Source organism: Erpetoichthys calabaricus, chromosome 4, assembly GCF_900747795.2.
Source record: "Erpetoichthys calabaricus chromosome 4, fErpCal1.3, whole genome shotgun sequence".
Classification (NCBI taxonomy): Eukaryota; Metazoa; Chordata; class Cladistia; order Polypteriformes; family Polypteridae; genus Erpetoichthys; species Erpetoichthys calabaricus.
Genome location: NC_041397.2, coordinates 213,940,544 through 213,963,361, shown reverse-complemented (window position 1 = coordinate 213,963,361; position 22,818 = coordinate 213,940,544). Strand labels below are relative to the sequence as shown.

Below are 22,818 nucleotides of genomic sequence, written 5' to 3'. Positions count from 1 at the left end.
GTGTTAGGGTAGGGTTGGTTATTGCAAATTGGTCTGGTATTACTGATTGTAGGTGTCTTTGCTCTGCAATATTATGGCACGGCAATAAGGGAGGGTTTACCACTTTGCTCCTGAATTTGCTAAAATTCTAACTCAGCACAAAACCTTAGAATTTGGACACATCTATGATTCCGTATTTCTAAATGTCTGACAGCTCAACAGAGAGGTGAAATTGTGTTAATTAATTGAAGATCTGGCTCTCATATAATTGTGTATGTGTATGTGAGTTGGCCCTGTGATAGACTGACCCCATGTCCAAGGTTCTTTCCTATCTTGTGCTGGATATTGCCAGGATAATTGCCAGCTCACTATTTGGATAAAAGGGACTTGAGCATTGTATTTTATATTATAAACAAGAAGATGTAAAACAGTATGCAGATATAGTATCCAATGTTGCAATTAATACAAAAAAAACCAGATACAATATATGCATGACTCATTTTGAATGATTCTATGTAGCTAACAATGCAAGCTATTTGTATATTTTATATTTTACTGTACACCAATTAATTTGAAAACACTCTAACATCTTAAATGCATATCTAATATCTTTAAACAGTTAACAAATGTACATTTTCTTTAGGAACAAGCAGCAATTTAATTTAAAACCACACTCTCCTGCTCTCACAATGAATGAAATAAAACATCACAGAAGGACCTGCCTACAGTATGTTAGGATGTAAAACACATATTTAGAAATGGAAAATTTTGGCTTCTGCTTGAAGATATTGACATCCAACATATAATTGCAGCAAAAATGAAAATGACAGGAGCTGACCTTGTAGCCTATTACATCTGATTCGTTGTCAAGAGGTTTCACAGGTTCCCATCCTAGTGATACATGGTCTCCATCCTGTATCCACATGAGGTTGCCCGGTGCCTGACTTGGAGCTAAATATGAAGAGCAGAGAAGTTAACTCCAGTATAGAGGTGAACCTGCTTAAGCTCTGAGCTTCCAAATTCCAAGTTAGCATTTGAATAGCAAACCAGGTTACAATAATACATTTCGGCCAATGCAAATATAACCATTTTGATACCTTTCTTTCTAGAATCTTTGGGAGCGGGTGTATCATCTTTATATTAAAGCTATAATTTCTCATAACTTCCCTCACATAATGAAGCAAACAGAATGTAAGTAAGTGAGAATAAAACATTTAATGCATACACATGGTAAGTGAGGATAAGAAACGAAAATGTGGTAAAATAATAAGCAGTGTACAAATTGTATTTTATCCAGAGTAGGCATCTTCTCATACTTATAAATGTTATTTAGATCCACTTATTCCAGTATGGAGTCACTGAGGATCAGAGGCTAGTTTGGCAGGATCAAATCCAGGTTAGGAATGAATTTAGGATAGGCTGCCAATCCAACAAATGGCTGCCCCCCATGATCACCTTTATTCGGTCAGCTAGTTAACTTTACATGCACATGCAGGGGAAAAACTGGAGTACTTGGAGAAAACCCATTTAAACACAAATAAAATTAAAAGCAATGCACACTGTTAAAGGAAGGTCTGGTGATGGAAGCCTTTAAATAACACCTGAGATTGCTAGAAAGGCAGAGAAAAATGAAAACATATTTGATTTTATTTCTTCAGAACAACTTAACATGCCTTTATATATGTCCCAGAACAACATATATAAATAAATAAAGGAGGGTTTTAAAGGTGTGGGCCATGCCTTGTGTTATTGAAGTTGAAGCAGAATTAAAGGATAACAACAAGTGGCAACAAAACACCTGGTAGGAAAGACAGAACAAATAGCTTGGGTACAGTTCTGATAAGAAAATCACATCAGAGTAATTTAAATACCATGCTATCAAGGCAATAACCAAAAACTATTTTGGTATGCAAAGCAAAAGAACTGATTCACAATATAGATATCAATTAAAGAGTCACGGACAAACAGAACTGGAGAATTTGAATGCCTTGAACCTGAAAGCAGGCATAACACTGATGATAAAGATGAATGACACCTTATAAAGATTGCCTTTCACCATTTTTATTTTTATTAAAATAGCTGCCCTGCATTTTTTTTAGCTTAGTACTGTACAAATGAAAATTTACAAATGAAATAAAGGCTACATCTTCAGGCAGGATCTACAAAGCTGCTGTGATTGCAGAATTTGCTAGTTAATCTTAAATAGAAGGCTTGTGTTTGCCATCATGCAGCTATTAATATTCTCTTGTGCTATACCAGCAGATAAATGTATAAAACAATTGAAATGAACATTCAAATTAAGTATTGATTACAATGATTTTGGCTTTTTTACTCAATACAAACATCCCACAATATACAGCTGAGAATATCATAAGGGTACTGCACTAATTTGAAACCTCTCCAGCTCTCTCTATAATAAACATTTCAATTTGTTAAAAGACATATTTACATCTCAGATTTTCACACATGACACATGATCACCCAAGACTCAAATGTTCATTAAACTCTTTATTCATATCAGTTATTCAGTGTATTCTACAGAATACTCCCTGAACCTCCATTATGTGGGAGGAGGCTGTTGGTTTTACAAAAACTCTGCTTTCTCTGAGTTTCTTGTTTAATAAAACATAGCAAGCAAGAAATCCTGACAGGCGGCATTATGTAATATATTAAAAACTATAAAGATAAACTACCTTTTTAAAGCGCAAAATAAAATGCATAAACGACTTTACGAAATTTATGTAGCATTTACTAAATATCGAATCAACCAACTGTTTATATAAACAATTTTACTATATTTTGAAATGAATTGTAAGTATTAAAAAGAATTTTTAGGGCAGCACTGAAGTTAGTGCCGAGATTCCTTGATAGAAATTCTGTCTTTGTGGGTTAGAATGCTGTGTCTGTGCCTGCATCAGTTTTCACTAGGTAATCTAACATTCTCCCACGTCCTCCTGGGATCCAAGTTCCATTTTGGGAAAAGGCACTGTCTTTATGGAGTTTTTACATTTTCCTAGTTTCCATGCAATTTTTTTTTAGGTACTTTGGTTTCCTCTATAACAAAACTAACTCTTGGACTAAAATGTCAGGGTGTGATATCAATAAACACCTCTCATTAATTATTTCAGAATTACTTATTAGATACTAACCACCCTGGTTTCATATTTGGTTTGCTTTGTTCATTGAAACATTCCTCTACTTTGCAATTATTATTTGTAGCAATTGTTACTAATATTAGCATGTGAAGGCATGTACACAAAGTCAAGGATGTAAAATTATAGCAGACTCGGTTAGAAGAGCTGAAACCTTGTTATTAAAAATTCCTAAGTGGTTGAGCAGCAGTTCAATGTAACTTCTGCATTTGCACACCACATGCTGTTGCATAAATACACAGGTAGAAAGGCTATCCAATTAGATAACAGAATTTGGGATTTCATCGTAAACCTCCATATTTGTAAATAAAAACTGTAAGAGTGGTGTACTCCATGATGTATTGAAAACCTCAGCCTGAGCCCCAGGGACGTACAGTCGGGAGGCGTCATCATGAAAAGTAAAAAAAACAATAATGATAACATAAAATAAATTTGTCCACCTGTCTGTGCTATAAGTTTGTTTTCTGTATGATTCCAATAACATTGATCATTTTTATAGTCAAAATCGCTGAATTGGCACATTTCTTGTTCAAATACAGGGGAAAATGCAAGGTGTGGCAGAGACGAACTGAGCCTCACCTCAGACTGCGCTATCCCTCACACACTGGGTTGATACATTCAATTGGCGCGTGCCTGTTGCTGTGTCTCTGTATGTCTCCAATATAATGTTTGCAGACACATTTATTATACACCCTAACTTTCCATAGTCTAGCTAATATATTTAATGAGTGTGTGTGATATATTTAGTCTTGCTGATTGGACATAAAACCCCACTGAAAAGGCACAAGGTGAGGCAGACAGTACTGTGCTGCACTGAAGGGGCCCAACAGGTGTTTATTTCATGCTGTTCTTCTAAGCAGACGCTCTAGGCGCCAATAAGTTAGCGATATGAGAAAGTCATGTGCACTGCATGTGGTCCGTTTAATTATTTTGTTCTGACTGACTGCCAAAATGGAAAATTAAGATTTTCAAAACTAAAGGAAAATAAGGTGGACTTTTACAAGAAATTGTCAGAGATTTTCATGGAGAAGGATAGGTGCATGGACTTTTACAAATAAAGGTAAGACAATAAACGGTTTTCAATTTTATAAAAAATCAGACTAATAAAAAACAATCCAATATTTAAAAACTAAATTTTGACCTTAAATAAAATATTCTTTTGATTTTATTGTTAATTTTTTGTTGAACAGTCTGTATTAAAATTGATTAAAGCATCAGAATTAAAAGCTTTTGAAAACAACAAAATATTTCAATAAAGGTCAAAATTGAAATCCGTTTTTTTGGTACACTACTCAATACTTTCATTTGTATTGAATGAGTATGAATTGTGAAATTGCAAAGGCAAATTTAGAACACATAGTGGGTGCAGAACAAATGCACTCTCTCCGCTCTCTCTCACTGCTATAAATGTAACGTTCTTTCTTAGCCAAATATGTACCTTACCTGTGTGTGTGTAAAGAATGCTGATGAAAAATAAGTAGTAGTCAATGTGCATGCTGCCAACTGAATAGTGAATAAGCTATTCTTTGGGGTTCATATATTTGTAAATCTGACTCTGAAGGAGTCAGTGGCTCACCAGCCATGATCCTCACCCCACATCAATGCTGAGCCACAAATTACTTTTTAGAGGTTACAAGTTGTCAAACATCTCACTAGGAAAGATCTGGTCTTGTCATCAGCCTCTCTTATCATTCTGCCCACTTTTTCTGCTTCTGCTTGCACATGTAACACTTAGAAGACCTGACAGCTTTGAAGCTGAGACAATCAGCAACTGAGACAAAATAAGTTTTTTTAGTTAGTACAGTTGAGTGTTGACTTTAAATACTGGGGTCAACTTGGCCTCCAACATTAACTGTGAAGATTAATTTTAATTCACACAAGATGACTAAGATATAATCTGTGATCACTAAACTGCACATGCCTGTCTTAAAAATTCATCCTAATTTAGGGCCATCTTTACTATTGAGATTATGCCCAAAACTCCAAGGACACCAACATCCAGAAATTGATTCAAATTATTGATGCTTGAATGAGGATGGATCCCTACAAAGTAAATTTTAGAAAGTAGGATGCAAAAGGGGCTTATGAGTTGAAAGATAAAATCAGCATGTGAAAATATATTACAAACAGCATGAAAAGGTTTTAAAATTACTGTCAATAATGATTTCAAGGGCTGCAAAAGATAATGATAAAAGCATAATGTGGAATTCGAGGTGGAAGAGTTCAGAATTTTGAATTGTGCTGGGGACCTCACACAAAGCAGCTCAGTTTGCTGGTCATTGATTAAAGTGCACTAAAATTCTGTTAACATTACTAAATGAGGCAGTGAGCTGGGCTACAGCTAATAGTTTCCCAGGAGTGAACTTAATGAGGAGCTGCTTGTCATGAGCATATGCATGAAACATGAGATTGTATTGTGAATTAGGTGATGCAGTTTAAGAATTAGAAAGAACAAGCCAGCCGCAGCACCCTGAAGCACAGCACAGCATGGAACGTATAGATATCACTTTTCCCAAGAGAAAGTATACTGCAAGCACATTTTGACGTAGAGCCATGTATCGGGAATAGATTTGAATTTTTCAAGTGTAAATCAGTTTTTATTCAGGGGCTGTCAGCAATTAAATATGTAGTAAAATTAGGGATAAAAAACAGAATTATTCAACAACAGTGCAGAATTGCACAGTATATAACTAATGGCTGCAAGGACCGCTTCACTATTTTTAAAAACTTAGAAAAGGATGATTCACATATATGCAGACAGACTCTGTGCATAATGTAAGCTCTAATTGTTCAATTATCTTATATACAGTAGATATTTTCACAGTGAACCCTATTTCAAATTCTTTGTATTGAAAATGTATCAATTGTTCCAACTTGAGTGAGCGTGTGTGAACGATTGTGCCTTATGTTTGCTCAGTGTTGGTTTATGGCTTATGCCCCCTGCTGTCCTAATATAGGAATATGTGTGCTAAATAAAAAGCTGGATTGAAACAGTAAATATGAATATTCTTACAATTTATTTATAAGCAAATCAAATAAATCACTTAGCACTCCACTTTGAGCCATAATGACTCACAAACCATTATAGAAAACTAGTAGGTTGTGAGTTAAGAGAACAGTATTGTAAAATTGGGTAATATACTATCACACAATGTTCTCAGACCCATTTTTATTTCACCTCAGAATTGGAGTCAAGCTAGGTAGCAATGGGAATACTATAGGGACCAACACTAGGAAGGATGCCTGTCCGGCATACTCTAACGCAGTGTAACAAAAGTTCAAAAAAGCACAAATGATTAATGCGATACTGTGATCTGATATATGTATGTTTAGCAAGTATACATACATACATACATACATTCCTGCAGTAAACTGCATAAGACTTGCAACTGTGACAATGTGAGGACTTTGAAAAGGAATCTTGAAGACATTTAGTGATTAGAAGAGGTGCGCTGTTCCATTTTGACAGAAGAAAGTTACAGCATGTAGTGGGGGTTAATGATAAAAAGTGCTACATTAGTGGAAGGGACCTTAATCCATATATAGTATTGGTCAGTAGAAAGTGTTGGTATAAATTCTCTCACAGTCTCATTAATCCAGGAGCATACACAAGACTGAAGTCATCTAATCAAGTCTCTACTAAGAGAAATGCCTCCAACTCGTCCGAAGATTGACACTATAGTTGTAAAAGACCCCAATGAAGAACTGCAAAACAACTGTATTGTTTCATGGCTACTCTTCAGTTTTATGTATGCATATATTATATAATGCAATAGGAGTGAAAGAAAATTAAAGATATCCTTTCTTTTGTAGTTGTCTTGTATTAATATCTCCACCTTGGTTACTGGGAATGGATATGTACAATTTCAAAGTATGAACTGCAATTCTAAAGGGACACATTCTCTGGAGCATGTGCCCCCTGTTGGATTAGTATTAAAAATTGAAAAGCAAAAAAAGATACTGTGAGGGAATGCCAGAATAACATCAAAAAGCATTAGAAATGGAACAGTGTTAAACATACAGTACATTTAAAATATCCATCCAGAGTACAGAGAGTTAACCAAATGCATGATATGGAATTAATTTTAGATGGACATGTATTAGGTGCCATTTGGAAAATGAGAAAAATTTGGTCAGATCAAAATAACATTACATATTTGTTCATTTAAATTTCAGTCCATTAACAGTTTGGAGGTAGAAAACACTCCAGAGATTTTGCATGAAATAATACAAGTGTGAAGCTACAGTTCTGCATATAACAGTCCCTAGCTAGTAACACATTTTCTAATTACCAAGGCTTTGTTTTCAACAGGCAGTGAATCTTACAGTAATGCAGTTGTATTGAAAGTCTTTTGGTTTGCACTCTTCTAATACATTCAAGATATTTACTTCTTGACAGAACAGATGGTATAGTAAAGTGTTTTTCAACTAGTGCATGGTAGACTTGTTTTGTGGGTAATTATAGGGCAATATCAAGATGTTCCACATCATTTGTTCTGCTTTGACCAAATAATTCTAATCTATTTTAAGAAAATACTGTACACATAATAACACTATACCTTAACTCTTATTTTGGCAAATGCTATTCAATATATGGCAATAAGGTTGGCTTAATGGACACATTTCAGTTTATCGAACATAACAATGCTGTAAAGTTAAGTATATATAGAATAGGGTTACTTCATTCATTGTACAACAAAAAGAGGTGCAATGAGGAGCAATGGTATTTTTTCGGAGTATCAACATTTGTGTTAAATTCTTTATACTAGATCTAAACCACTACTGGAATGTTGATCCATTTTTAATTATCGCAGCCAAGTCAGCTCCTTCTTTAACATTAGAATTACCAGAGTCTACGAAAAAACTTGTAGATCCGGCCCACCTTAAAACCGTTCTCACCTCTCTTTTGTCATCTAAATGTGCCAATTAAGATGAGCCAGCAAGCAGCCAGCTATTCTATCCCCCACCGTCGCAGAACGTTCACTAAGTTTTCTCAGCTCATGCCTTGTTTGATTATCTGGGAGTGACTGAACTGCTAGAGCTTTAGAGTGGAAATAATAGATCGTTATTTGGAACACACGCATTTCATGTGTGTTCCGTTTCTACAGTAATCTGTGTAAACAGATTTTTAAAACAGAAACATTTTTCATATTTTAGCAGGCAAACTGTTCATGGGTTCGATGCTGGCAGCTTCTCAAGTTTGCCGTTTTGAGTGGAGAGCTGCTAATATTGTTAATATTATTCAATAAAAACATACATTTGATTTACGTCTGTAACAACCGCTGTAAATTTATAGTGCTTGTCAAAGTTAGCGTTCACGCTTGCCCCGATCTGACACTGCTGTTTTCAAATAAAGATGCGCTATAACAGAGGTGAACTCAGATCAGAGAAAACAGAAGCCCTCCCCGCAAGAAATATCGACTCACATAAAAGAACAATGCAGCTGCACCAGGCGAAAGGTGAAAGTCCGGCGTCATCCTGCCAATCACCTGTCCTTCAAAGAAACAGCACGGCTTACAGAGCTCGCCAACGCTACACCGTCTAGATCTAAACACTAGCGTGGTGTATGTGCCCAAAAAAAGTCTAACTGCATTCTCGTACCATTGCTCACGTACTAAAGTGTCAGCAGGTATTTTTCGTGGCATTACACGTGTAATTTGTGAGCATGCCCTTGACGATCAAACAGAGGAAACTCTGCAGTATACTTGTGACTTTATGCTGTTGGAAGATAAGTAAATAAAGTAAAACTAGTAAAACTAAAAAAAAGACGCTAACATTGACAAGTACTATACATTTACAGTGGCTGTTACAGTCGCAAATCAAATGTATGCTTTTATTGTATAATATTAACAATAAGAACAGCTTACTACTCAAAACATTTATTTTGGAAGATGTTAAGACTCGAACCCAGAACCTTATGAGTTGGAGTCGGCAGCTCTAACCAGTATACTACCCAAGAAGGAAGGACAACAAGCAACACTAACCTGGTTTCTTTTTCTTCGGTTATAGCCTTAGAAAAAAGCGCATTTGTTCTGTTATACTTTTATCTTTTGTGAAAGTGTATAAAGATATTTGGAATTCAGGCTTCACACATTATACACTTCATGCCTACATTTTGTCAATTATTACTAAAACATGAAAAACGTTTCTGCTTTAATGATGTGTTTACTGTGCATAGATCGTTGTAGACACGGAACACACATGAAATGCAAGTGTTCCAAATAACGATATAGTATTTATAAAAGGTGTCATTTTGCATGACTTCTCACTCTATACAGCTCTAAGCAACTGACAAGTAGGTAAGCAGACTTGAGCTGAGAAAACTGTGTGCAGATGGGGGGACGTGATAGCAGACTACTTGCTGTTTGCTGCTTATCAACACATTTAAAGGACAAAAGACGCTGACACAGAAGTGCGAAGCGTTTTAAGGTGGGACTGATCTACGAGATTTTTCGTAGGCTCTGGTAATTCTAGTGTTGAATATCTGATGAAGCTGAAGGTGATAAAGTTATGCTCAATGAAGATTCTCACAGTTTAAAATATTGCATTATGAAAAAATCTGACTTTACCAGAAACAGAGTGGATGTATTTTGTAACACAAAAACAATCTTTTAGAAATTTGACATTTCTATAATATTCAATAAATAAATGACTTACGTGATTTCTTGGTTTGTGCTCGAACTGCAGTGCTAGCAGGTCCCTGTCCAGCACTGTTGTAACCCTTCACAGTGATATGATACAAGGTGTTTCCCTCCAAGCCTGTTAAGAGCACTGAAGTTTCATTTCCCAATGTTTTTATTTTATCACCAGATTCTTCTTGTTCCATATCTTTCCAAAAGTTCACCTGTCAAAAACAGTATAGCTGTTAGTGTGGAAATTACATGAAGCATTTTCAAAGAGATTGCAAGGTCGGTTGGCAGTAGCTAGAATTACATGATAAAACCTTTTCTCTGTTTTTGTGAACTAGCAAAATATTGGACACTTATTTCTTTACTTAACCCTACAGTGGCAAAATAAAAAACCTAAACAATAGAAAATGACTCATATAAATGGGGATTATATCAGATATTTAGAATATAGTATAAATCAATCTAAGCTTGACTTTGTATCTTAATTACTTAACCAACTTAAAGGTCATCCTAAACACATAAGGACTGACTTAGAGTTCATGGAAAATGTTTTTTTTCTATTAGTTTTGAATCCAGAAAGTATTCAGGCCCTTTCACTTTCTCTACAATTTATTATGTTGTAGATTTCATTTTAAATGGATAAATTTGGCATTTTTGTCAATCAATCTATACTCAATAGTCCATAATGACAAAAGGTAACAAATTTCTTAAAAGGCTAAAACATAAATCTCTCAATTATATAAGTGTTCAGACCCTTAATTTAGTAGTTTGTAGAAATCTTTTTGGCAATTACAGCTTTGAGTCTTATGGTTAGGTCTCTGCAAGCTTTGCATACCTAGACTTAGGCAGTTTATTCCATTCTTCCTGGCAAAGAACTTGCATACACCAAGCATTTAGCTGGCGTGAAAATGTGCATGGCTTTACACCAAGTTTAGGTTTTAAACATCGCAATTTGAGTGTGGAAGTGGGAGTACGGAACATTTTTGTGCGTCCGCACCGTTTATACATGAAGCTCCTGGAGAGAACAATCCACTCTTTTCTAAAAGAGAATCATCACTTCAGACTTTCAGGTGCTGATCCTCTTCCCAGTTGCTTCACATTCAGCAGCAAGTTGTTCAAGTGCATGCCAAAGGTCACAATCAGATGAGGGAAACATGTCAACATAATCAGCACAAAGCAACAATGCTATCCCTAAACTTCCCAACTGGACAACCTACACGTGCTCAGCTGCAAATGAGATATTCTATCCATGGAAACCACAAACAGGAGTGGTGACAAGACATGGCCTTGATGGAGTCCAACACACACAGTAAACAAATCCAAATTAATGCCAAGTATTAGGACACAGCTCTCCCTGTGATCATATAGGGAACTAATAGCATTCAAGAGTGGCCCTGTTACTTCATATTCTTAGTATGTCTCCCACAACACATGCTGAGAGATGTTGTCATATGCTTATTCCAAATCTACAAAAATAGGTTTTGTCCATAGGACAAGAGCTGGTTTACTGTTCCATGGCCAGGGTTGTTCCTCATTTACCTTTGGCTCAACCATCAGGCGGATTCTTCCCCCCAGCACTCTTGTATATGCCTTACCTTGAAGGATGAGGAATGTGATCTCTCTGTAGTTGGAACACACCCTCTGGTCCCCATTCTTAAATACAGGGACAACCACACCACTCTGCCACTCCAAGGGGGCTTTACCCATCTGCCATGCGATATTAAAAATAGACACGTCAACCAAACTATCCCAACAATGTCCAGTGCATTCAACAACTCAGGTCGGATTTCATCCACCGCAGCAGCCTTACTACAATGGAGTCTTGGACCACCATAGTGATCAGATCCCACTCCCCACCAGACATGCCCAACGCTGCCTCCTGGAAGGTGGACATGTCCATCAGGTTGAGGAATTCCTCAAAGTATTACTTCCTGAAGAGGTGAGCACACACCAATCCCTGCTTAACAGAGTCTGGGTACGGTCACTCCTTCCTCTCCTGAGGTGTTGAACAATTTGCCAGAACAACCTCAAGGCCATCCCATAGTCTTTCTTGATGGCCTCTCTAAACTGCTCCCATGCTCAAGTTTTTGGTTCCACACCACTTTTGCAGGAGTCCACCTAGCCTGTCAACCGATTCAGGAGATCCTACAAAGAACATTTCTCTGAAGGCCACCTCCTTCAGTCTGACAGATTCCCTCACCGCTAGTATCTGCCATCAGATCCCAGGGTTGCCACAATGAGATACCCGACCACTTTAAGACCACATCTTCAGCAGCTGCTTTCATAATTGATGTCATGAATAGGGTCCATTTGGACTCATTGTTCCCAACCTCATTCTGCACATAGGAGATGTTCTTTCAGAGGCAGGACTTTAACTTATTATGAATGGAAGTCAAAGCCAGATATTCTTAGGAAACTCTAACTGCTCTTCTAGGCTTCCAAGGTCTATCCTGCCTATGTTCACTTCAAATCCAACTCAATAACAAGTGGTGATCAGATGATGTGGAAGCAAAATTTGAGTACAAAAAGTGGTAATATGTATTCTATGTTAACATACACAACTGTAGTTAATATTGATAAGCAGCAGACCAATACCAATAATAAATATAACATTGATGTAGATTCTAGTATTTATTTAACATTACACAATTCTTAAAAATCATTTCGGTGCTGCTGACATGTCAAATCACTCAGTAGGCACCTACTGTCATATTCGCATGACATTGATAAGAAATAATAATGCATATTCATGACATTGCTTTACGACTCATGAACTACTGCATCTGGAGCTCTTTAAAGAAAGTTGACTTTGTATTGATTGACAACACATCACATCTGTTTGGGGCTAGCATTAAAAAATAATATTCTGTAATTTGCAGCTTCTGTTTTCCAGCCATATAGACTGTACTTTAGTCTCACTAAAATTTTGTTGTATCACAAATGACTTAATGAAAAACAGAAAGAAAAGTAAAGTTACTACTCAACAAGAAGGCATGCCTCTATGCAAACACATACCTCATATCCTTGAGGTCTGCCCGGACCGGGATTTGGTGCTTTCCACTGCAACAAGATTTCAGAGGCCGAAATGCTAACTGCTTTTACTTCAGAGGGTGCTTCCCGAGGTTCTGTATAAATGAAAATGACTGTAAAGCATTAGATATTGTTTTCATTTTTTTGGAGGTAATTAATTAGTGTATAAGCATTCTAAATATATTAACAACTTTGGAAAACACAAGATGATCATATATTTATAAAATCTTTTAAGCTCATGACATCTGATTGTTTTCTGACACCCAGTGTTCATCAATCTCATAGCACCTAATTTTCAGAAGAATGCTACAACCCTATGGAATACCCTTTGTGCCAAAATGAAATAAATAAAATGGCAATTATGAAATAATCGCATGCAAAAGGTCAATATAAATAAATGAGCAACTAAATAGTGAAAAATATGTATAATTTAATAACTGTCATTTATTATGAAAAGTCATGTAATTGTTTTGAAATACAATGTCATCATTTTATTGTTATTACAAGTTTGATTTCACACTGGCCTTATTTTTAAGTACCTTTTTTATTTTCACAATGTGACTTTTCTGAACAGCACATTTCCGAATGGCTTTTTCAAAGCCAGCGTTATTTATTTCCCAAAGTCTCTTTTCATGATGGTTTCATCACTTGTCAATCAAGACCAATGGGCTGAACCTTTTCTTATTGGTTAATCCTTTGCTGTCGATTAGTTTTACCTGGTATAGGCAGTAGGCTACCAAAGATATTTTAGCACTACTTATACTTTTCTCACATTCACTCTGGAAAAACACTGAGGCAAAGAGTTATGGTTAGTTTGGAAAACAAAATTTGCACTTTAAATATCCATGGATGACAACTGGTAAAAGAAGACCTGCTACAAGTTGCGCTTTGTTCCCCCTCCTTAACGTAATGCTGCCGGTGTAGCTGGGATCACCCTTTCACCGTTGTTCTGTCTCTCCCACTCTTTCATTGTCTCTGGTTCAGCAAGAACAACCAAACATCTACCTGAAAGTCTGTACCTATTGCAATGAATGCTCTTGAGGCTTGTGGAATGCAGTGGCTCATTCTAACACATTACTGTCAGTCAAGCATTTAACCCCACTGCAGGCCACTGGCGGTCTGAAGAGCAGTCTGTCTGTCACAATATAATGCCATTTTAAGTCAAATTGATGATACTTTGGGAATGTTCAGAAAGATAAATGATCTTCATAATATTCATGTTGAAGAAATTCTGGTTAGTTTAAGATAGACTGAGTGCCGTGTTTTCACAGAAGGTAATCCGGAAGTATGTCATGTGCAACTTCCAGCCTCAGATGTTTAGGGTTAATGTGTGCCTATTTGACTTCTTTATGGGTTTTTTTTTTGGCAGACATGGTGCTCATTGAGTCTTAAACTACTAACAACTTCTTCATCAGCGTCAGTATTTTAAAGTGCCCTTCTATGTCTCAGCATATCCAACATGTCATCGATTTCTCTCAAATAGTAGCAACAGCTCTAAAAGACCTTTTTGGTAGCCTACTGTCTACAATCAGGAAAAAGTAAATTAACAGCAAAGCATTAACCAATATAAACAGGTTAAGCCTGGTGGTCTTTGTTTTAATTGACACGTAATGAAATTATTATGAAAAAGAGGCATTGGGGAACAAATATAAGATTCGAAAATGTGGCATTCGGAAAACTTACACTGTGTAATAAAAATGGTCTTTAAAAATAAGGTCATTGTCAAAAATAATAATAATAATAATAATGGTACAGTGGAACCTCGGGTCACGACTGTAATTCCAAAACTCTGGTCGTAACCCGATTTGGTCGTGACCCGAAGTAATTTCCCCCATAGGATTGTATGTAAATACAATTAATCCGTTCCAGACCGTACGAACTGTATGTAAATATATTTTTTTAAAGATTTTTAAGCACAAATATAGTTAATTACACCAAAGAATGCACAGCATAATAGTAAACTAAATGTAAAAACATTGAATAACAGAGAAAACTAACATTGCAAGAGTTCACGCTATAGCTTTTTTTTAATGAGTTTTAAGCACAGGGGAAAAAATGAACATTTGAAAATATAAAATATAATAAACAACCAAGAAAAGTAACATTGCAACAATGCACGCTATGAACCGATCGCTGTAAACAGAAGTGAAGTGGACGTTAAAATCCCATAGAAAAAAGTCTTCATTAAATACAACGAGGTTAAAACAATGCTCGAATCAGTCTCTTTAAAAACAAGCCCGGTGCACTCTTTAACTGCCTTCTCGGCCTTATGCGGCCAGCCCTCTCTCTCATGCGCGTGCGTGTGTCTGTCTCTCTCTCTCTCTTGTGTGCGTGTGTGTGTGTCTCTCTCGTGTGTCTGTGTCTCTCTCTCTCTCGCTGCACAGGGAAAGCCCAGATAGAGACTGAACACGTGTGGAAATCATCAGCACACACAAACCGAAAGGGAAACTGGCTTGTTCATATACCGAGTGTGTGGTCGTGAACAGATGCAAAAGTTTGGCAAACTTTTTGGTCGTAACCCGATTTGTACGTATACAGAGACGTTCGTGAAGCGAGGTTCCACTGTAATAATGATTTTGTATTTATATCAGATTTTCCACAATTTATTGACTCATTTATGTATATCACTGTACTTTGGCATGCAATTGTTTATTTGATAATTGCCATTTTATTTATTTCATTTTGGCACAAATCCTTATTCATATCAACCCATGTCTTTTAATAAAAAAGAAAGAAAGAAAAGGAAATGCTTGTAAGGTAGCATGCCAATTATCAACTAAGTGCTTGTACTTTCCCCAGACAGGATCTGGCCTTATTTGCCATCCATATCCTGCAAGCTATAACCTAGGAGCCTGTTTTATCTGATAGCTCCTGTGATGTTGCAGAATCTAAGATACAAGGGTACAGGTCTTTAGGGTCTGATTTACTTTTCGTATCAGTGATTATGCAACTTGAACATATTGTGAATTTCCCATTGGGATTAATAAAGTATCTATCTATCTATCTATCTATCTATCTATCTATCTATCTATCTATCTATCTATCTATCTATCTATCTATCTATCTATCTATCTATCTATCTATCTATCTATCTATCTATCTATCTATCTATCTATCTATCTATCTATCTATTCCTCAATGAGCAAAATAATTTGAGGATAATGCAAGCTTTTATGATATGCTGTATGTGATTTTTCTATTCCTAGGCAAAACAGCAGCAAAAAACATTTATTTCTCCAGCACATTTTCATATACAGAATGTAGCCCAAAGTGCTTTACAAGATGTTAAATAAATAACCTACAAGAAAAGAAAAAAGAAATTAAAATTAGATATAACTAATAATGAATATATAACAAAAAATAAATCAATACACAGAGTTCTTATATATAATATTGTTTCTTTAAGTCATTAAAGATGAGTCCAATCATAAGACCTTTATTAATGAATACTGAAGAAAGTTGTCTGATAAGACAGCATTTGGTTTTCTGTGTATAGTGGTGGTCGCTTGCAGTTAATGAATCACAACTGTAGATGAGCTGCACAACATCCTGGCATGTTCAAAACACTGCTGTATCAGCGGGAATGCTGATATAATTAAAATGAGTCCAAGTAAAGAAATCTGCTCCTGAGGTCAGTCAGTCATTTTCCAACCCGCTATATCCTAAGCCAGCCAGCACAGAGCGCAAGGCAGGAACAAACCCAGGGAAGGGCACCAGCCCACCTCAGGGCACATACACACACCCACACACCAAGCACACACTAGGGAACATTTAGGATTGCCAGTGCACCTAACCTGCATGTCTTTGGACTGTGGGAGAAAACCGGAGCACCCGGAGCAAACCCATGCAGACATGGGGAGAACATGCAAACTCCACGCAGGGAGGACCCGGGAAGCGAACCCAGGTCTCCTTACTGCGAGGCAGCAGCACTACCACTGCGCCACCGTGCTGCCCCGCTCCTGAGGTGGAAATTTGTTTTTTTTTTTTTTCAAATTAAATGATGATACTGTTCATCTATGGATTTGATTATTCTTTTATTTTGAGGACTCTTTCTTCTCTCCTCAGGCCAGACATTTGTGGATTTCTTGCAGGTTAATGTCAAGGCATGCTGCTGTAGACAGTACATACCTACTGTACATGTTTATGTTTCTCTAGAAGCAACTGTTTGGATTTTATAAGTGTGTTTCTGCAACAGAAAATAACTTGAGGGTTATCATGGGATCATACCTCTGGAGATGAAAGATCATTCTCCTTAGTCTTTTTCCCATGATAGAATCTCTTTACTAAAACATGACATACATGGACAAAATGGTGAGAATGCTTCCAAACAAGATACTACATAGCAGTTTCTGTACCAAAGCAAAGTTGATTTCTTGGTCTCCAAAGAATGTGGATAACTGATGTTTAACTACAACTCACAGTCTGCAGTCTGTACAATGCTAGGGAGCCAGGTTGAACGTATGAATTCATATTAGCCTTATAATAGCTGTCACAGGCAAACTTTGATCTTAAATCTGGACATAAAACTTTTCAAACATTTTGTTTGTTTTCTTTTGGGTGACTTTGTGTTTTGAACACCATAATCTTGGATAGATCTGGATTATCTCATCAAGAAATGACCCAGGCCATTGAACTCTGTGTGTAGATGGTCCATTGTTTCAGTCTGACCTGGAATTCTTGCTTAAGTGATTACTGTAAAATAGGCTTTTATCACATTCTAATTCTACATGACAAAATTACGATTATAAGCATTGAATCTCCAATTAAGGTTCTTCATAAATCTCACTGAAATTCATCTTGCCTTGTTTATAAAAGGTAGGTTAGAGAATTCAACAGCATTTATACACTATTGAGTTATGTTTATCTTGACTGACTTTTCTGTCATAATCAAAACTGGGGGTTAATATTATTATGCCTTATTAAGGGTAACTACAGTACTAGCATGAAATGGCTTTGTTCAAATCTTTTAGGTTGTACATTTTTTCTCACCACCAGTGTGTAAACCAAATCTGTTAGGTCTGTAATCCTAGCAAATGATTATTCTGTGAGTTTGATGCTTTTTTATGCTTATTTATCATAATCTAATCTATACAGAAGGATGGTGTAATGTAATTATACCTTATTAAGAGTAAGTATTGGCATGGAAATCTCATTGTTTAAGTTTCTTAAATTGTACATGTTTTCTTACCATAACTAGACTGTTAATCAAATCTGTTAGCTCTGTAATCCTGGAAAATGATGTCTGACTCCTTTACAATTTTCCTTCAAAATATAACATGTGGGTTATACATCTTGATGAGCATACCCAAGTCTTCGTATTTAGTTCAAGGTGAATGGTGGAAATTGCCCGATTCTCATGAAAATTACTTTCATAATTATTTGTTTTGCTTCAGTGACTGAAGTGGCCACACTAGTTTAATGAAGTCCATGTTTAAACATGCTTTCAAACCTAGGGCATCAGAATTTGAAATATTAAAGTTTGTAAAATATTATTTGAATTTTTGCTCTGATCTACTTGGAGTGACAATGCATTAGCTATATCCATCATATCTTCGGAAGCTTGATTGCACTCAGGCAAGTGTCTTTTCTTTTTGACATTTTTTTAAAATTTCTGATGCCCATATCCTTTCCTACAATGTTTTGTTTTACACAGCTTCAGCAAAAATTGACTTTAAGGTCATGTATGAGTTACAGATAGCAAGGATACTGTACTACTGATTTGCCGAAAAATTGGTTTCTTTTCCTTATTTCCACAAACTGTGGCAGTTATGTTTTGCTCAGTTCTAAACAAATAATTCTGTATATAAGCAGAATTGCTACTCAAAGAAACAAAGCCTCACAATCTCAATTGATATTCTCTTACTCCCACATTTTGTCTCTTACAGATTTTCTTTAAAATATGAAACAATTTAGCATGAATTCCATAATGAATATAATGGTGACCAGTTTGCTAACATACCTCCTTCAGCAGAGTAGACAGTGACAATGTTACTGAAAGGCCCATCGCCTTTGTTGTTGTAAACACCCACTTTAACTTCAAATGGTGTAAGTGGAGGCACAGTCTCATCTCGGTAAATAAACTTTGAAGCATCAGCAGATGTGACCATTTTTTCTTTCCAACCTCGTGTTCCATTGGCTCTGAAGGCCACGATGTAGCCAAACCCTTCTCCATTTTGAAATTCTTCTGAAACAGGCTGTGGGTTGGACAGTTGTCAAAGATGTAAATTATGCTCCATGTCAAATAAAAACAAACTTCAATGCAGACATGTACAAGTACATGCAATGTTAGACTTTTTTGTGTTCAGTGTACAGTATTAGTAAATTTTTTAAAAAGTCTCTTTAACGTAAAAAAAAGCTACCTGTCTTTATGCTAACAAATAAGCCAGTAGATGGTGCTTGGAGGACAATAGTACACACTGAACGTAATGAGAAACAAACTTATAAAGATTCCATATAATTTATCAAGTTACATAAGTTATGGATGTAAAGGTGAACTTGATGACCTATAATAGCTATAAAGATTACACTGAACCACAGTCACACTCTCACCTTGAATGTAAATACCTGCATATTTATGTGTTTTATACAGGACAGGCAATTCCAAATTATGTATTATTTATAGCCGACAGACTCTGAGGAGAGCTAAAATATCCTTGTTTTGAACAGGAACAAAGGTGTGACCAGAACATCATGTGTGGGTGGGCATTTGGCTTGTCTGGGGGGGGCAAAAAATATCCATCCATCCATCCCCATTTTTGTAGGGTCAAATAATAATAACAACATAGTTTTATATAACATATAAAAGCAAAAATTGTGGCATAAATCATAACCTCTTGTTCAATAAAATGAACAGAGGCAATGGAACTTGTATTATTATTTTTTGTGAACAAATATACTGTAGAACTACATCTACAAGGTAAATATCAATAAAGTCAAATGTATACAACATATGAGAGCAAGAACAGAAACGTGGCTCATTGTAGTCATTAGGGAGGCTATAGGATATCAGTTTCCAGTGTTTAACCTGGATATTATCTACAGGACCAGTCTGCGGTTACTCTTGGCAAATTCTGAAATAAATTCATTCATGTCTAGATTTTCTGTGATGTTTTTCTCATGTGCCAGAATGACTACATTTCTCTTCCTTGAATGCAGCATTGTTCGGCAGAGTGGAGTGAGAATGCGGTTCAAAGTAGAGAAAGAGCTTTCGCATGCAGCTGAAGACACACCAATGATGAGAGCTGTGACATATAGCGAATGCAACATAAGGAAGGCCTCTTTGTACTGCTGAATGCATTTGCATGCTTCAGAGAGATTAGCATCAGTTGCTGGCAGTTTATTGATCAACACTGCTTTTGCCATTGCAATTTCATTTTGCAAGCTCATGCTGTTTTGCTCTGTGCCTGCAAGTGCCTGAAGTGGTTTCAGGAGAGAATGATCAAGAAATAATTCTGATTTTGGCAGGAGAAGCGATGTGGCCCTCAATAATTCAACATTTCTCTGAGAGAATCTTGTCTCCATTTCCACAATAGCTCTATCAAGAATGCTGAACATAGCCCTTTTAAAAGTCTGATTAGGAGCAATTTGTTCATCAGAGTCACCTTGCCCAAGCGAAGACACGACAATACTATCATCAAGGTGTGAATTAGCTTTCCGTTTCCTTTTCAGCGAATTGGTAGGCCTACTTTCACACTGAGAGAAATGCTCCTCCCAGAATGAGTCGCATCTCATCTCCTTCAGTGTGGCCAGTGAAGCTGTCACCACCTCCCTAGCAGTGCACAAATCCACTGCATGTGCCTATAGAATTGCATTGGCTGGTTTCAGCACACCAAGCACATGAAGGAGGAATTTTCCTGTAGTGAGGAAATTCTGCTTTTTTAATTGAGTCAAAAGACCACATGCCTCAATGCAAATGTCAAAAGGGGCAGTGTCAGCCTCTGCTACCTCTGAGAGAAGCCCCCTTATAGCTTCCTCATTGTTGACAATGGACTTTGTGACATCATAATGACTGGTCCATCGTATTTCTAGAAGTCTTTTCATTGTGGGTGTATTGTATGTGTGTGAAACATAATGTCTGTGACAAAATGTGTTCAATGAATTTCACCAGTCAAAGAACTTCTTAGCCAGAGGTTCTGATTCCATTGCATGTATCACTGCTAAATGGAGCTGGTGGTTGTAGCAGTGTACATATGAAATGTACTTACCAACTTTGTTTTGTAACAAAGCCTGGACACCACCCCTTGCCCCAGACATGACAGAAGCACCATCAAAACACTGACACACTAAATTATCTGGGCTGTAACCTAGCTCAGAGAGATGTGACAGAATTTGGTTATAAATATATTCAGCATCAAGTTGATTCAGTTCAATTAAGCCAATCAGGTGTTCTTCAGGGATGGAGTTCTGGACAAATCTAATCACTACAGACAAATTCTCAGTGTTACAGTGATCCCTGGTACAATCACTTTTAATGCAAAGTCCAGGAGAGTCAGCTTTTTCATATTTGGTCCTGATATCTTTTACCACCATTTTGGCAAGAGTCTCAATTATTTCATTTTAAATTACATTGGATGTGTATTTTGCGTTGTCTGGGATGTATTTTACCATTTCTGCAAGTTTGGCATCTTTTTTGATTGTGTAATCAAAGAACTTAAGGAAAAGTCCCTCCTCCCCACCTGCGTGATTGTGACCAGGCAGAGTCAGTTCATTGACTGCCAGGAACTGAACGGCCTCCCCAATGCTTTTAACATAATATCTATTCTTTTCTATTTGGGTTGGACCCAGTAGTTGAACTATGCTTTCACCTGTCTCTGCCCGGCGCCGATACTCTTGCCATGCAGACATGGCTCTGATGTGCGGGATACTAGACGCGTGTTTGTGGAAGCCGCCACCGTCTTTTTCTAGAGCTTTTTTCCAATTAGTGTAGCCGTGTTTGGTGAATATGTCCTCGCGGTCCGAATTGGAAACACTAAATTTGCGGCAGGCAGAGCAAAAGCTGAATATTCAAGCCATGGTTGAGTCTGATACCAGCTTGCACTAAAACATCTGAGTGTCTTTCCGAATGCACGCTTGGGCTAATTAATTAAAATGGGCTGGGATGGGCTATCCATATTTAAGTCAGGCAGACCAGACTGTATATTTTGTTGAAGGCAGAGGTTTGGAGTACCCGACACGGGCGCAGAGCTGGGGGATTGTGTAGGCTTATCTACATCTTTTGGAGTTTCAGTTCCCGACGTGGGTGCGCTGTGCTCTGTGTTGGTAGTAGCGGTGCTGGGCTCAACCGTGGAGCCAGCAGCTTGCGGAGGGACAGAGGCTGAAGATGTCTGCTTTTTAATAAGCCACCTATGCATAGCCTTTGGTGTTACCAACCAGAAAATAAAAGAAGAATGGAATGTATATGCTGTTTTAATTAAAGAATGCAGTCAACAGGTTCAAAACGTGCTGCAAAATGTGCGGCGAAGTGAACTGTGAGCAGAACGGTGCCTGTCTAGTGGAGGAGGCACTGCTGGATACGCCATAAATTCAAACGGGCTAATTGGAAAGCAACTCAGTTTTGAAAATCAAATGTTATTCTTCTCCAGAGTTTTCATTGGACAGACAGAGCATTTCGCAATGGTGGGCACGGCTTGTCTCTGGGGTGGCAGTGCCCACCCCAACTCCACCGTTGTCACGCCTCCGAACAGGAATATACAGACGTATGAGCATTCTCAAAAGTGGCCAGTAATGTTGCATCACAAACCTAGCATCCTGGGTTGAATCTCATAGCCAATTTCTGCCTGTGTGAAATTTGCATGTTCTCACAGTGTGCGTGTGGCATATTCTCAGAGCACTCTAGTCTTTCTCCCGGATCTCAAAGATGTGTGTGTGTGTCTAAATTGGCTCCACGTGGGTGTGCACATGTGTATGTGAGTGAGTGATCTCCTGAAATTATTGGTACATTACCCACGGCCTATTGATACTCCCCCAACCGTGACCTTGAATTGAATTAAGCAAGTTTAAGAATGTTATGCTAAGAATTTGTGATGACG

At 37.2% G+C, this 22,818-nt stretch overlaps 1 protein-coding gene across 4 annotated transcripts in view; it reads right to left on the bottom strand.

Annotated features, from left to right (window-relative positions):
* Positions 1-22,818, bottom strand: part of cntn5 (contactin 5) — a 1,396,083-nt gene that overhangs the window by 23,869 nt on the left and 1,349,396 nt on the right. For all 4 annotated transcript variants that reach the window (XM_051926456.1, XM_028800281.2, XM_051926458.1 and 1 more), the window contains 4 exons: positions 18,750-18,984; positions 12,776-12,885; positions 9,789-9,975; positions 818-930 (listed from right to left, as the gene is read on the bottom strand). In XM_051926456.1, the coding sequence (XP_051782416.1) occupies positions 818-930; positions 9,789-9,975; positions 12,776-12,885; positions 18,750-18,984 (645 nt within the window). The remainder of the gene's footprint in view (positions 1-817; positions 931-9,788; positions 9,976-12,775; positions 12,886-18,749; positions 18,985-22,818) is intronic.